This window comes from Dendropsophus ebraccatus, chromosome 14 (assembly GCF_027789765.1).
Source record: "Dendropsophus ebraccatus isolate aDenEbr1 chromosome 14, aDenEbr1.pat, whole genome shotgun sequence".
Lineage (NCBI taxonomy): Eukaryota > Metazoa > Chordata > Amphibia > Anura > Hylidae > Dendropsophus > Dendropsophus ebraccatus.
In genome coordinates, this window is record NC_091467.1 from 68,863,125 (window position 1) to 68,879,128 (window position 16,004).

Sequence of the window (16,004 nt, forward strand, 5' to 3'; positions counted from 1 at the left end):
CTCCCCCTGTATTCCCCCCTTAAAGATGGCTCCCCCTGTATTCCCTCCTTATAGATGGCTCCCCCTGTATTATCCCCCTTATAGATGGCTCCCCTTGTATTCCCCCCTTATAGATGCCCCCCCCCCGTATTATGCCCCTTATAGATGGCTCCCCCTGTATTCCCCCCTTATAGATGGCTCCCCCCTCTATTCCCCCCTTATAGATGGTTCCCCTGTATTATCCCCCTTATACACGCCCCCCCTGTATTCCCCCCTTATAGATGGCTCCCCCCTGTATTCCCCCTTATAGATGGCTCCCCTCTGTATTACCCCATTATAGATGGCTCCCCCCTGTATTCCCCCCATAGAGATGCCCCTCCCCCCGAATTCCCCCCTTATACATGGCTCCCCCCTGTATTCCCCCTTATAGCTGGCTCCCCCTGTATTCCCCCCGTATAGATGGCTCCCCTGTATCCCCCCGTATAGATGGCTCCCCCCTGTATTCCCCCCTTATAGATGGCTCCCTCTGTATTTCCCCCTTATAGATGCCCCCCCCCCCCTGTATCCCCCCCTTATAGATGGCTCCCCCCTGTATTCCCCCTTATAGCTGGCTCCCCCTGTATTCCCCCCTTATAGATGGCTCCCCCCTGTATTCCCCCCTTATAGATGGCTCCCCCTGTATTCCCCCCTTATAGATGGCTCCCCCCTGTATTCCCCCTTATAGATGGCTCCCCTCTGTATTACCCCATTATAGATGGCTCCCCCCTGTATTCCCCCCATAGAGATGCCCCTCCCCCCGCATTCCCCCCTTATACATGGCTCCCCCCTGTATTCCCCCTTATAGCTGGCTCCCCCTGTATTCCTCCCGTATAGATGGCTCCCCTGTATCCCCCCGTATAGATGGCTCCCTCCTGTATTCCCCCCTTATAGATGGCTCCCTCTGTATTCCCCCCTTATAGATGGCTCCCCCTGTATTCCCCCTTATAGCTGGCTCCCCCTGTATTCCCCCCTTATAGATGGCTCCCCCCTGTATTCCCCCCTTATAGATGGCTCCCCCTATTCCCCCCTTATAGATGGCTCCCCCCTGTATCCCCCCCTGTATAAATGGCTCCCCCTGTATCCCCCCCTGTATAGATGGCTCCCCCTGTATTCCCCCCTTATAGATGGCTCCCGCTATTCCCCCCTTATAGATGGCTCCCCCCTGTATCCCCCCCTGTATAGATGGCTCCCCCTGTATTCCCCCCTTATAGATGGCTACCCCCTGTATTCCCCCATTATAGATGGCTCCCCCCTGTATTCCCCCCTTATAGATGGCCCCCTGCACAGCAAATTAAAAAAAGCAAACACAAAACTCACCTAACAAGCGCTCCCTTGTCACTGCTGTCTTCTCCTCTTCTGCCGCCGGCTTGTGCGTCGCTCCCTGGGGGATTCCCGGGCAGCGCACACATCCAGAAGCTCAGTGTGCGCCGGGGCCGGGACTTCCAGTACAGGAAGTCCCAGTGACGCACACTGAGGTTTCTGATGCGTGCGCTCCCTGGGAATCCCCCAGGGAGCGACGCATCAGCCGGGGGCCGGATTGCCTCTTGCGACCACAAGCAAGACAGTGCTTGCGGTGGCAAGAGAGAGGGAAGAGGAAGGGGGGGGGAGGCAGTGCAGGGGGTGTGCGCCGATGCGGAGCACAGCCTCTTGTGGCTGGAGGCATAATACTGCCTCCAGCCACAAGAACGATTGACACAGCCAGGAGCCAATGGCTCCTGATGCTGTGTCAATCATATCCTGTCCCAGTAGGAACTGTATGCGCTCATTAGGAGTGCGAGCACATACAGTTCTAACCAGTTTCTCCGCCACCAGGAGGGGCCGTCCTGACATCTGGGGCCCACTGGGGACAGGCAGCATCAGGCAGCCGGTCGGTCAGTGGGATTGGGGGAGGGGCCCACCGGAGGATCCTCCGGTCCTCCGGTGGCCCAGTCCGACACTGACTGTACGAGCGGTGAGACTGTGGAACTCTCTGCCACATGATGTTGTCATGGCTGACTCATTAAATAAGTTCACGGGAGGCCTGGATGCTTTTCTTGAAAAATATAATATTGCAAATTATGGACATTAGATTTCTGGTGATACGTTGATCCGGGGATTATTCTGATCACCATTGGAGTCAGGAAGGAATTTTCTCCCTGTGATGGGGCAATTGTCATCTGCCTCATAGGGGTTTTTGCCTTCCCCCTGGATTAACATAGTAGGGTTTCCCTAGGTTGAACCTGATGGACTCTTGTCTTTTTTCAACCTTATTAACTATGTTACTATAATGGCCCAAATGCCCTAAGAAACCACAAGACTCTCAAGTTAACCACATTACAAGAATATCAACAATGTCCCTTATGCAAACTCCAGTCCCCAAGTTAGAAGATTCCACTAATATGGTCATCCTGGAACCATGTAGGTGACATATAGTAAAGACTTATTTGTGAGGATTTAAAATGACACCGGTGGATGTGGCGCAGCATGGTGCTGGCATGGCATCTATTTACTGTACTGCTGTGAAGTTCTGCTGTTGCGGGTGACTGGGTCTAATCTTCATGTAGATCAACCAGGTTAAATATTTCCCTTCTTATTCCCTGAGGAGTGTTCTGAGTTTCCTTGGCAGAACATTTAGCAGAACAGAGTTGGCATAAGGTAACCACCTACAGCAGTATCTATAACCTACTGAAGTAACTGTCAGATATCTTCACTTGTTTATAAGACAATTTTATATGTAGCCACTCATTTACCGCTCTTATAAGAGGTTTTGGATTTAAAAAAAAAAGGGCATATGTAGGGAAAAGAAAGTTCCCGCGGCAAGACTGGAGCCCCTCAGTATGAATGTTTGTAGGAAAATCAGAAAGGACAAGATGGCGCTGTTGTTATGGTACACAGTGGCTGGTTTTGTAGCCGGGATACACTGGGGCTAGATCTGGTTCTCATTTGGAGATACTGGTTGGTTGGGTTTGTTGTGAGCATGCAGTGTAGCTGGTTCTGTTATACAGCATTTTTTTTTTTTACAGGCGTTTTTTTCTCACCTTTGACATTCTTCTCCACTGCTGGCATGCCGCCCCAGGTAACCAGAAGCGAGCTCCAGCAGCCACACAATGGACACCACATATACCCAACAGTGTCCCTAGCAACCTGGGACACCGCAGGTCCGCGTCACCAGCGGGAGATTTGAATCTTTCTAGTTACTGTTTGTTTCCCTGCCAGTCAGTGTTTGTTCAATCAGGTGCCTGTAGTTGGAGATCAGTGGGCTGGTCCAATCACATTCTGAACCAGAACCCTGACCTCCTACATAACATCCTCAGTATGTTAACCCTTTGCTGGCTAATAGTCTAGATTTATCAAGCATGCTTGGTGTTCCTGTTTTATCTCCTGTGTATTTTTTTGCTCTCCTGACCCTGGCTTTTGTACCCTGACTTTTCTTGTTATTTGGCTCTTGTGGCTCATGACCTCAATATTCTACGTAATCTGATTTGGTACGTCTGCTACCCGTTTGGTGTGACCTCGGCTTGCTGACTCTCCCCTCAATTGTTTGCTTGTCTAGTCTGTGTTCTGTTTTCCACGTATACCAAGTCAGGGACTATCTTCCAGTTGCCTGCAGTCACCTAGGGCATCCTTTTTCTGACTGATCTGTACTTGCTAAATCTTCACATTTAATCTATAATTTTTTTTTTTTTAACTAAAACTTACGCGTCCCCTATCTAGAGGATAGGGACACCGGGAGGAGTGTGAGGAGGTATGCCTTGGCCCGGGTGCTGCAAGCAGGTGTTATAGCAGCTGGTGGGCTTCTGGTCTTTGACAATAGCTTTTTCACAGTCGCCAGAAGTGGCCAGGTAGGTTAGTACGAGGCCCAGACCTCTGTCTCTGGGTGTAGCTAACTCCTCAAGATTCCACAAGGTAGTCAAGCGTAATCAGTAGAATACTTTGGCTCTCACTGCAACTTTGTTCTACTGGGGATCAGTCCCTCTTCCTTTCCTTTAGGGGGTGACTTTCCTGACATTTAAGAAGGATCCCAGGCATAAAGAAGAGTTTACCCAGCTGACGATGACCCCACTATAATGAAATCTAGTCTACAACTCTATGAAGGGAATGGCAATTCAAATACATGTTCCAAAATAAAAATATGAATCTCAATCTCAGTCCCCGTCAAGGGCTCTGACACAAGCCAGGCCCACTTAGTCACTACAGCAGGAACTCTTGGCTTTAGTCTGTCTCCCATACACTGAACTGAACTAGGTCATAATCTAAACTGTGGACCGATGGTGTTGAGGGTGCTTTCAGAGCCTAACAACCAACCAGCAGATACAGTAAATTGGCTAAAGAGTCGGCTCTGTCAGCAGACCAATCAGAAGCCAGGTTATCACAACCCACCTTTAATGTTTCAAAAGGATTTTTATTGAAATTTTTCACAAGTAATTATACAATTCAACAAGTTGTTTCAGATAAGTTATAAGTTATCACGGAGTAGCTGCAAGAGTAACTTAATGGGTGGTAGGTGTATATCAGGTGGCAATAACAGGTAGATATATAGTGAGTGTGCGCTAACAATGCAGTCTTTAAAGACGACTGAACACAGTAGTAACATAGGGCGTGACGGTGCCAGGCAGGTGGGTCATCAAGTCAGGCATTGCTTTACATGTAGTATAGGACCAGTTCGCCTTCATTGTGCAGTTCAAGGGGGGAGGGAAGGGGGGAAGGGGAAACCACGCATAGCATTATAGCATTACATAAATCAACATATATTTCGGGAGGGGATTAGACAGGGACTTTGGACCGCAGATGATCAAAGAGCAAGCTCTGATCAGTAGCAATGAACCCGAGTGGGGGGAACTTAGTCCATTTTAGCTGAGGGAAGGCCACATTACGTGGGGACTTTGCTAAGTATACAGTTTATTGGTGGAGTTCCAAGAATGCTATATAGTGTAAGAGATTGGAGCTGTACATGGGTTCAGAAGGCAGAGGACAGTCAATAAGTCGCTACGGGCATTAGTCCGGTGAGAGTCTAATTTAATTTAATGGGGTCCCCTGATGCTTCTGTAGGATGTATGCGTGGCGGAGAAGTCTGCCAGCCGCCTCCGCTTATAGCTTGGAAGTAGGCGGAGAGAGTCCTAGCAGGGTTGGCGCCACAGCTCTCGCTGTAGGGATAGAAGCTTTAAGCTTTCTCCGGGCTGCAGCCGCTGCTCTTCTGGAAGTTCTATGCAAGCAGGGCGATAGTGGGTAGTGTCAGCAAGCTCCGAGAGAAATTCCACCCGGGTCCGCTCAATGTAGCTGTAGGAAATCGCTAGTAAAGCAGGAGCTCCGTCCACACGCGTCCTCTCTCCTCAGCAGCGAAACCACCACAACCCACCTTTAAGCTTGGCTCTCTGTTTTAAGAAATATATGGCATGATTGGTCAAATCCAGCTGTTCATTTTCCCGTTTGAGCTTTCTTTGTATTTTAAATCACAGCGATCGCCAGGTTTAATCTGACATACTGCTGGTGCGATCACTCATATAAATGCTTGGACGGGTATTTGATCAGCCTCAATGTCACACTTGACAAAAAGTTAGACATCATTCCTCCACCTCTTATCTAGTCTAGTGAACTTATTTCCCACCTATGTACACCCCAGATTCTAGTCCCTGGGGGCAAATCCTCTTCTTTGCCTACAAACAAATCTGATAGAATTGCTTAGCATTCAGGTACAAGAATTCTTGGTAGCCATCAAATCTCTGAAGGTCAGTAAAAGACCAGAACCAGATGACTTCACATCCAAATGTTATTCTTGTTTCACATCTAGTTCGATTTTTCAAAACCACAAAACTTGCATCATCCCAAGTCTCCCACCTCTATTATCCATAACATATACTGTATGATCCCCAAACCAGACAAAGATGTTAAAGAATGGTTTACTTACAGATATATTTCCCTCAAACCTTTGGAAAATGTAACAGACTCAAAAGAGACCTCATAGGTGGGGACCAAGTAGGCTTTAGGCCCTGCCCCCAAGGAGTCGCTAACATTTGTCGTTTATCCCTTTCCACCCATGACTACAAATTGAAAAAAAGTAAAAAGTAGGAATTCCTAATGGTCTACCATACCTTAATATGCAAAAAACATTGCTATTTCAGTCAAAAAACCTTACTATTTCAGTCCACTCCCATTGTGGGTTCTCCAAGCAGTTTCCATCAATGGGTTTTATAATACTTCTAAGGACGTTCTCTGCTGTAATGATTATGTGTCCGGTACATTTCCCAGCAAGTTTGTCGCTTGGGCCACCTATTATTTCTTTTATCCTTACAACTCTTGGATGGCAAAGTACACAAGACTAGTGATTAGTGATGAGCAAATAGTGAAATATTCGAATATTCGATATTTGTTCGAATATCTCCCTGATATTCGACTATTCGATCGAATATTCAATCCCATTAAAGTCTATGGGAACAAGTATTCATTTATTGAAAAACATCTATTCAACCACTTGGAGGTTTACCAAGTCCACAATGACACCTCAGGAAATGATGCCAACACCACTGGAATGCAATTGGGACAGTAGGGAAAGCATCTAACACCCCAAAATCGCCGGTAATAAAGTCACAAGTCGATGTTATACAGGTGAATTACCTGGTTATTAAAGGGTGTATGAATATTTTATAGGTAAAGCTGGACAGCTGTATTATGTAGCACGTAGCACTTGGTAAACAGAGTGCCTTATAGTAGCACAGCAGCCTGCTTGTACCACCCTGTGTATTTAGGTATGACGTAGCCGCACGTAGCACTGGATGAACACACGTATATATGTTATTGGGTCATGTGACTATGCCATCCAATCATTGTTATTCACCTTTCTCTCTGTGGCAGCCTCCCTGCATGTTGATTGGCTAAAAAACAGGGAAAAAACAGGGAAGACGGGGGATTTGAACGCTCATCGAATATTTATCGAATATTCGGCGAACTATTCGATAATATTCGACTACTAGTGATGAGCGAATACTGTTCCATCGAATACATATTCGATAGAATAGTAAGGTGTTCGATAGTATCGAATATTATCGAATAGTTCGCCGAATATTCAATAAATATTGGATGAGCATTCAAATCCCCCTTCTTCCCTGTTTTTCCCTTTTTTTAGCCAATCAACAGGCATGGAGGCTTCCACAGCAAGAAACAAGAATAACAATGATTGGATGGCTCCGTCACATGACCCAATAACATATATACGTGTTTTCATCCAGTGCTACGTGCTGCTACATCATACATAAATGCAAAGGGTAGTGCAAGCACTCTGCTCACCAAGTGCTTTGTGATGCTGACACGTGCTAGACTGCTAGATCTAAAAAAAAGAGTAGTACTTGTGTTCATCCAGTGCTACGTGCTGCTACGTCATACATAAATACACAGGGTGGTACAAACAGGCTGCTTTGCTACTATAAGGCACTCTGTTTACCAAGTGCTACGTGCTACATAATACACACGTCCAGCTGTACCTATAAAATATTCATACACTCTTTACTAACCAGGTAATTCACCTGTATAACATCGACTTGTGACTTTATTACCAGCGATTTTGGGGTGTTAGATGCTTCCCCTGCTGTCCCAGTTGCATTCCAGTGGTGTTTGCATCATTTCCTGAGGTGTCATTGTGGACTTGGTGAACCTCCAAGTGGTTGAATAGATGTTTTTCAATAAACAAATACTTGTTCCCATAGACTTTAATGGGATCGAATATTCGATCGAATAGTCGGATATCAGGGAGATATTCAAACGAATATTGAATATTCGAATATGTCACTATTCGCTCATCACTACACAATACCTTTCATAATGTAGAAAAATGCTTTTATTCTATGGTGTAAAAAGTCAAAGGGGTGTTCTGAGTCCCCTGAAGCTGCCCCCCCCCCAGTCAGTAAGAAGATAAGCCCTGCCTCCAAATCTCAAATTTTTTTGAATGTCTTTTTTTTTTTTTTCTACTATGCCGTGTATGTACGACACACCATGTGACTGCAGTAGCATCCTCCATATTGTAGTGGTGGGAGATATATCAGATCTTTAGGTATTATACGCCATATGCTTCAATTGTCCCATTTTCTTTTGACCTTGAAAAGCCTAAGAAGTAGAACAATAGAGAACAGATGAGTCTGGAGGATCAGGAGATGGCATTAAACTAAAAAGGATGATATAACGCACTGGCATGGCATCAATTTACTGTCCCATTACCAGTTTCTATTGACTGTGTCTAATCTTCCTACTGATCAGACTGGAAAATATTTCTTCTTACTGCCGTGAGACTTACTGGAGAGTCTACAAAGAAATCCAGCACTTGGCACAGGTATAGGCGTCTACAGGTGGCTCCATGTGACTAGGACAGGTGACATTTACCTTTTGTGAACCTATGTTACACTTCATTAAGAAGTCACGTAGTGACTGCACTAATATCTATTGGGGGACATGGCAGCTGTGGGGAGATTACATTCCTTGCAGCATCCATGGAGCTCATCAGTAAGGGAATAATCTACTGTGATCAATGTTACAGCATTAAAGGATACTGTCATGAATGTTCCTGTTGGGACCTTGGTGCAGTCCTCGGTTCATAAGATACGACCGTGACTGTGCTTTTGGCCATGATTCTACACTTTTATGTTTGTATTACATTTATGTCTGAACCTGGTATGAACAGTGTCTTATTCCAGCCCTTGCTGGGTGGTGATTAGCAGGGTTCCACTACACCCGTGTCCACCTGTTTAGTTCACTGGCTGGTTTAGAGTTAAGGTTTGTTGCTTTGGTTTCTCTGTGATTGAAGGATCTTATAGCCAGTCAGTTTCCTTGTTGTCAGCTGTGTATGCTCTGCAGTCAGGAGGCTGCTCCAATGGAATTCTGAACCGGGCTCTGGGCTCGTAGGAACCAGAACGCTCGGCATCAGATTCCCGCTGTCTGGCCCCTCCGTGCAGTGGGTGGATACAGCGGGAGGACCGCCTGGAAAACTGGGATACAGCCTATGGCTATGGCTGTATCCCAGTTTTCCAGGCGGTCCTTCCACTGTATTCACCCTGTCCACGGAGGTGGAAGACAGTGGGAATCATTGCCTAGAGTTCAGGTTCGTACGAGTTCGTATGGGTTCGGCAGGTTCGGACCATCCCTAACTCTGACTATCCTTGCCTGCCCTGACCATTTGCCTGACCTTTGACTTCTCTTCTGTTTGGTGATTTTGTACTTTGCTGTTCGCTTGTTATCACCCGGACTGTCGACCCTGTATTATTGTGTTTTTTTGTCGTCTTGTCTTTTTGTTTCACTAATATAGGCCAGGGGCCGCCGCCCAGTCGCTCGCTGCCACCTTTAGGGCAGATAGTGGCAAGTAGGCAGGGACTGTGAGCAGGGCTTAGCTTAGGGCTCACTGTCTCTGTGTGTTTGGTGCGATTGGTCCTGACAGATACACAATGGCTGGCTTTGCTTTCAGACACCAACCTTTACTTTGAGAATAAAGCCTCTATGTGGTGGTAAAATCACTTCTTTAGTTCCAATATGGCTGACATGGGTAGCTTCTAGGCACATAATTAAAGGGGTAATTCGGGCAGAAAAAAAAAATATATATATAATAATTATATTTGATATGGAGTGGAATAATAAAACACTTCAGTCCCCTGGGGCTCCCTCTAGGACATCATTTCCATCTTTTGCATATTCAGATAGCATGTTGTGATCAATTGGTTTCACAAAAATTAGAATCCTTAAAGGGAACTTGTCATCACTTTAATGTTGCTACAACCATGAGTCATTGGGGTAGTCCCTGGAAGCTTTTTCTCTCTCCACCACCTGTGATTGATAAATTTCTCCTGGCTGCGGTGTAGGAAAATATCAATGAATCATGGTTGGCGGGGCAGGGGCCAGGGACAGTCTAATGACACATTGGCCAAGCAGCATAAAAGTGATGATAGGTTCCTTTTAACTAAAGGAAAGGTAAGGGGGGACACATCTGTATAGCTAATTCTGTGCTATTGAGAAGCAATGGCAAACACCAATGTGTATGGATTGGGCTTATCTCCACATTCTCCTAAAGACACAATGACATCAATGGGACAGTGAAAGGTTTGTCTTGGATCTTGAGTACAACGGAACCCCCTTTCCCCCACAAACTCCAGAATGGGGCAGTAATTCTCTTTGATTGCAATGCAAGCTGCCACTACATCCTTTCTTTATGAAGCTGCTGGATCAAAGTGCAATGGGTCAGATAACCCTATATTTCACACTGTGATGAGACGTTAAAGTCAGCATTCGGCAGCACTAGAAAAACATGGCCATTTTCTCTGTGGAGCAGGATTCTGGCTAGGTGGGACCAATGCCTTGTAAAGCCATAAGAGAAACAGATTGCTGATCTCAGCGATCTATAAAAACCATAGTTGTGTAGATCGGACATTTTGTTCACTTTTTATTATTTTTATTAAATGTAATGTAAGAAAAAATCTGCAATCCTGGGGTGAACGGCTTGGGAGGGAGAGGGGTGAGCGCAGGGCCGTTTCTAGGTAATTTTGACTACTGGGCGAATCTTGCTAAAAGCCCTCCCCCCCCCCCGTATGTAACATCCCCTGCTGTACCCCCATATAGTAATAATGCCACCTGCTGTACCCCAATATAGTAATAATGTCTCCTGCTGTACTCCCATATAGTAATAATGCCACCTGTGCTCCCCCATAGTAATAATCTCCCTTTTGCTGTCCCCATAGTAATAATTCCCCCTGTACAGCCCCCATAGTAGTAATGCCCTCCTGCTCCCCCTTAGTAATAATCCCCCCAGTGCTCTATCCCCATAGTAATAATTCCCCCCTGTACAGTCTCCATAGTAGTAATGCCCCCTGTGCACCCCCATAGTAATAATCCCCCCTGAGCAGTCCCCACAGTAATAATCCCACCTGTGCTGTCCCCAAAATATAATCTCACTAGTGCAGTGACCATAGTAATATCCCCCCTCTGCTCCCACCATAGTAATAATATCCCCTGTGCATTCCCCATAGTAATATGCCCCCTGTGCTCCCCCATAGTAATACCCCCTGTTCTCCCCCATAGTAATATCCCCCCTGTGCTCCCCCATAGTAATAATCCCCCCTGTGCCCCCCATAGTAATAATCCCCCTGTGCTCCCTCCATACTAATAACCCCCCTGTGCTTCCCCCTTATAGTAATAATCCCCTTGTGCTCCCCCCATAGTAATAATCCCCACTGTGCTCCCCTCATAGCAATAATCCCCCTGTGCTCCCCCCATAGTAATAATCCCCAATGTGCCCCCCATAGTAATAATCCCCCTGTGCTCCCCCTATACTAATATTCCCTCCTGTGCTCCCCATAGTAATAATCCCCACTGTGCTCCCCCCACAGTAATACTCCCTCTGTACTGTCCTCCACAGTAATAATCCCCCCATGCTTTGTCCACAAAGCAATAATCCCCCCCGCTCTGCCACATAGTAAAAGACCCCCCCCCCCTTCCCCCATGGCCAAACACACACAGAAACATAAATAAATAAACATATACTCACCTTATTATAGCATACAGAGTGGAGCCATCTCTCCTCTTCAGCCTGCGAGGAGCAGGCTGCGCCGCCACCGCACACATCTTCTCCCTTCAGCAGGTGCAGTGGCATGGCGCCATTGCGCCTGTTAAAGGAAGAAGATGTGTGCGGGGTGGCGGCGGCCTTGCAGGTGCAGAGCAGCCAAGCGCGGTCCCGGGCAAGGTGGAAACGGGTGAGCCCTGGGTGAGCGGCACGGGAGGGAGAGGGGTGAGCATCATGTTGAGGGAGAGGGGTGAGCACACAGGAGGGAGAGGGGTGAGGGGCACGAGAGGGAGACTGATGAGTGCCACAGGAGCGAGAGTGATCAGCAGCATGGAAGGGAGATGGATGAGTAGCACAGGCCAATCACAGGGAGGCAGGGAGGGGGTGAGTGGTGACGGGTGGTGGACGGCCTTACTTTTTAGGAGCAACTTACTTTCGGGGTTGAGGTGCCTTATTTTCGGGGGTCCCTTACTTTGGGCTACTTGGTAGATTAGTTGGGGTGTCTTATTAAAGGAGGATGCCTTATTTTGGGGGAAACATGGTAGGACCGGATCCTCTGGTGGACCACCAGCTTTAGAACCTGCACAAACACTGGCTGACATGTTGTTTCCCACTAGTTCTTCAAATGATCCAAGATCATTTCCTCTGGTGGGCCCCAGATACCTTAGTCCGACACTGGGCACCTCTGAATGGGTCCCACTGAGAAAGCAGACATCAGATGTCTAAATGGAGATTATAAAACATTGGAGGTAAAACTTCCACCTATTCTGGAATATTCCTATTAATTATATACATAGAAATCTGTAATGGGAATTAATTTTGAGATCTTCTGCAGAGTAAACACCATATGGGGAATATTGTCCTAAGAGATTGAGATTATCTAATAAATTGCAGTAACCCTGAAGGATGGCGTCTATGATCTTGGAGTCTTTTATTTTTTTGCCAAATGTCAAACAAAGTCAGATGATGTCATCCCCCTCTGGCTATAGCCTGGCACTATATATTGTGAGGCCTCACCCAGTGGTAGGCACACACAGTTGAGTTGAGCTAGAAGTTAAGCTGAGGCTTAAATCCAATCATCTTCATCATGAAGTCAATGGCTATTTTCCTCCTGCTGCTCTTCGCCGGCCTCTTTGGTAAGTGTCTACATACCAGGCCTTCCCAGGCTCCAGGAAAGCCTAGCTGTAAGTCCCTAGCTTCCATATACCAGGATCTCCAGGCAGATTTACCCTTTGGATTCATTGCCTTAGACTATAATGCTCTCTAACATTCACCATTTACTGCCCTTGACCACCTGAAATGTAGGCATTACCAGTAACCTGACCCCCCCGGGCTCCAGATCAGCCTATTCATCCATATATAAGTCCCCCAAATTCAATATGGCTAAATTTATAGGGCTATTAATTTATTCTGGATTATAAAACAGCTGGATCTCTGCTCCAGGGAAGAAGCCATAAAACTCATACTATCAGTATTATAACTAACTTTTTTCTTTCTTTTTTTCTTTCTTTTTATAGTTTCTGCTCAGGAGAACTCTGATAATGTAAGTGTGACATCACCATTCATGTCTATACTGCATATATATATATAATAAGTCTTATCTTCTGGGGAAATCACAGATGTAGCAGAGCAGAATGTGTACCCTAACCCAGCTATAGGGGGTGCACTGGTAGAATTTACTCCAAAACATTGAGTGTCCCCTAATTTTATGGGCACTAAGTAGATGAGGGGAAACGTTACAGATTTTAACTTAAAGAGTTCCCGTCACTGAAAATAACATTCATCAGACACGTCAAAAGTTATTAATCCAAGGGGGTCTCAATGCCGACACCCACTGTGATCAAGAGATATAGCCAAGAAGAGGATGTTACAGCAGCGGGATCCATTCTACAACCATGCCAACAACTTGTGTGTGTTATTGCAGGTTTCAACCCTATTCTTATCTTAAACCTAATGTATTTATTGCATTGTATTTTTAGATATAGCTTTACCACAACACAATAATTTTGTTTGTTTTTGTTTTGTTTTTTTTTACTAGAGATTTTTATATCTTGTTTTTATATACACAGGGTGGTAGCAATGGAGTAGGCTCAAATGAAAGTGAACAAGGCTCAAATGAAAGTGAACAAGACTCAGATGAAAGTGAACAAGACTCAGATGAAAGTGAACAAGACTCAGATGAAAGTGAACAAGACTCAAATGAAAGTGAGCAAGACTCAAATCAAGGTGAGCAAGACTCAAATCAAGATGAACAAGACTCAAATCAAGGTGAGCAAGACTCAAATCAAGGTGAGCAAGACTCAAATCAAGGTGAGCAAGACTCAAATCAAGGTGAGCAAGACTCAAATCAAGATGAGCAAGACTCAAATCAAGATGAACAAGACTCAAATCAAGGTGAGCAAGACTCAAATCAAGGTGAGCAAGACTCAAATCAAGGTGAGCAAGACTCAAATCAAGGTGAGCAAGACTCAAATCAAGATGAGCAAGACTCAAATCAAGGTGAGCAAGACTCAAATCAAGGTGAGCAAGACTCAAATCAAGATGAACAAGACTCAAATCAAGGTGAGCAAGACTCAAATCAAGGTGAGCAAGACTCAAATCAAGGTGAGCAAGACTCAAATCAAGGTGAGCAAGACTCAAATCAAGGTGAGCAAGACTCAAATCAAGGTGAGCAAGACTCAAATCAAGGTGAGCAAGACCCACATGGTGTCGGAAAAGGCCCACATGGTGTCGGAAAAGGCCCACATGGTGGTGGAAAAGGCCAACATGGCGGTGGAAAAGGCCAACATGGCGGTGGAAAAGGCCAACATGGTGGTGGAAAAGGCCAACATGGCGGTGGAATAGGCGGTCTTCTTGGTTTAATTTGGCCTTAATTTCCCTTGAGATGCAGGTAAAGTTTGAATATTTCTTTGCAATTTATGAAAATATAAGATGCTCAACAATAATACAAGTACAAGGAGATCAGGGGTTATGGTGTACAATCCATCTGGGGCACCCTGGTGAAAATAAAATATTTTTAAAACAACTGGTTTTAGTTATACAAATATGTAAATTAAGGATTTTCTATGGGGATTTGCTGCTGCTCTGAACAGTTCCTGACATGGACAGATGTGGCAGCAGAGAGCACTGTGTAAGACTGGAAAGAACACACCACTTCCTGCAGGACATACAGCAGCTGATAAGTACTGGAAGCATTGAAATTAATTAATAGAAGTAAAATTTGTATAATTTCCTGACACCAGTTGATCTGAACCCCCCCCCCCCCCGAATACCCCTTTATAATTATGTCAAGAACAATGATGGTAGCAGCTTTCAAGACTAGGTCTGTACTGATCCTGTTTGATGCACTACTAAAAGATTTTACCCATAGACTTACAGATCAAAACACATTGGGCCATATGCAAATTTATCGGCTACAGATGCCACTCAATAGTTAATATCAATCTGTAGCTATAAAAAAACCCATCAGTGTGGCCCTGAGGTCAATACTTATTGGGATCGATCACTCTGGATTACACCTCTATGGCCACACCCACAATGTGACCACGCCCACAATATATGTCATTCCTAAAAAAAATTTGGGAGGATCAGAGAAGCACATTTTTCAAGCATATCTATAGGCCCAAATACTTTTTAATTCAAATACTAATTTTTTAAAAAAAACATCGGGGAAATAGGCATTTTTTATCATCGAAATTATACCAGAGGGTTAAATAATATCTATAAATTGGAGTCTAATATACAGTTAGTACCCAGAAATACAGCTTTTAGGGTGATAGAACAATTTTCCTTTTTCTTCTTTATTGGGTCTAATAGGGGAACACTTGGGAGATATGCAAAAAGTTGTTGCCTTTTTTCCCCCCTTCCTGTTATATAAACTTTCAATCTTCTTTTTGTTTTCCAGGCCGTACAATGGATTCCTGACCAGGGCAGGTCAAGTCCTCATGATGTATTCTCCCCCTGATGATTTGTTTCCTCTTCTCTCCTGACCCATCATATTCCCTACCCATGATTTCCCTTCCTTCCATGTTTCACAATCAATAAAGTAGAATAGATCAGCACATTGTGTTCTGTGGTCACTTGTAAATGTATAAGGGGGTTGTATTGGATTAACTATCCAGAGCAGGAAAGGTTTTCTATGCAAATTTGCTACTGCTCTGGACAGTTCCTAAATCAGACAGAGGGGGCAACAAAGAGCACTGAGTCAGACTGGAAAGTATACACCACTTCCTGCAGGACATACAGCAGCTGATAAGTACAATTCCAGGGCCCCATACTGCCAACTTGTCTGGGCCCCCACCTTACCAAAGGCATTAATCCAAAAAATCTTCAACTCAGGACATACGTTTGGCTATTGAAAGCCCATAATATGTGTTAAATTACGAGTCAATTAAGTCATGTTTTCAGCCTTAAAAATAACTATTGTTTTATAAAAGAGTGGCTGAAAAATGTCATTTTTTTTTCCCCCACAAATAATACT

The 16,004-nt window shown here is 45.1% G+C and overlaps 1 protein-coding gene and 1 long non-coding RNA gene across 2 annotated transcripts in view; one reads left to right on the forward strand and one right to left on the reverse strand.

Annotated features, from left to right (window-relative positions):
* The window catches only part of LOC138772926 (uncharacterized), a 39,774-nt gene that overhangs the window by 19,696 nt on the left and 4,074 nt on the right, over positions 1-16,004 (reverse strand). The gene's annotated exons all lie outside the window — the stretch shown is intronic.
* LOC138772495 (oviduct-specific glycoprotein-like) lies at positions 12,597-15,585 on the forward strand. Its single transcript, XM_069952926.1, has 4 exons — positions 12,597-12,660; positions 13,042-13,067; positions 13,594-14,414; positions 15,429-15,585. The coding sequence occupies exon 3, from the start codon at positions 13,619-13,621 to the stop codon at positions 14,366-14,368; it is 750 nt and encodes a 249-aa protein (XP_069809027.1). The 5' UTR covers positions 12,597-12,660; positions 13,042-13,067; positions 13,594-13,618; the 3' UTR covers positions 14,369-14,414; positions 15,429-15,585.

Excerpts from the sequence above, each read along its gene's own strand:
- LOC138772495 (XM_069952926.1), top strand. The coding sequence starts at position 13,619 with ATGAAAGTGAACAAGGCTCAAATGAAAGTGAACAAGACTCAGATGAAA.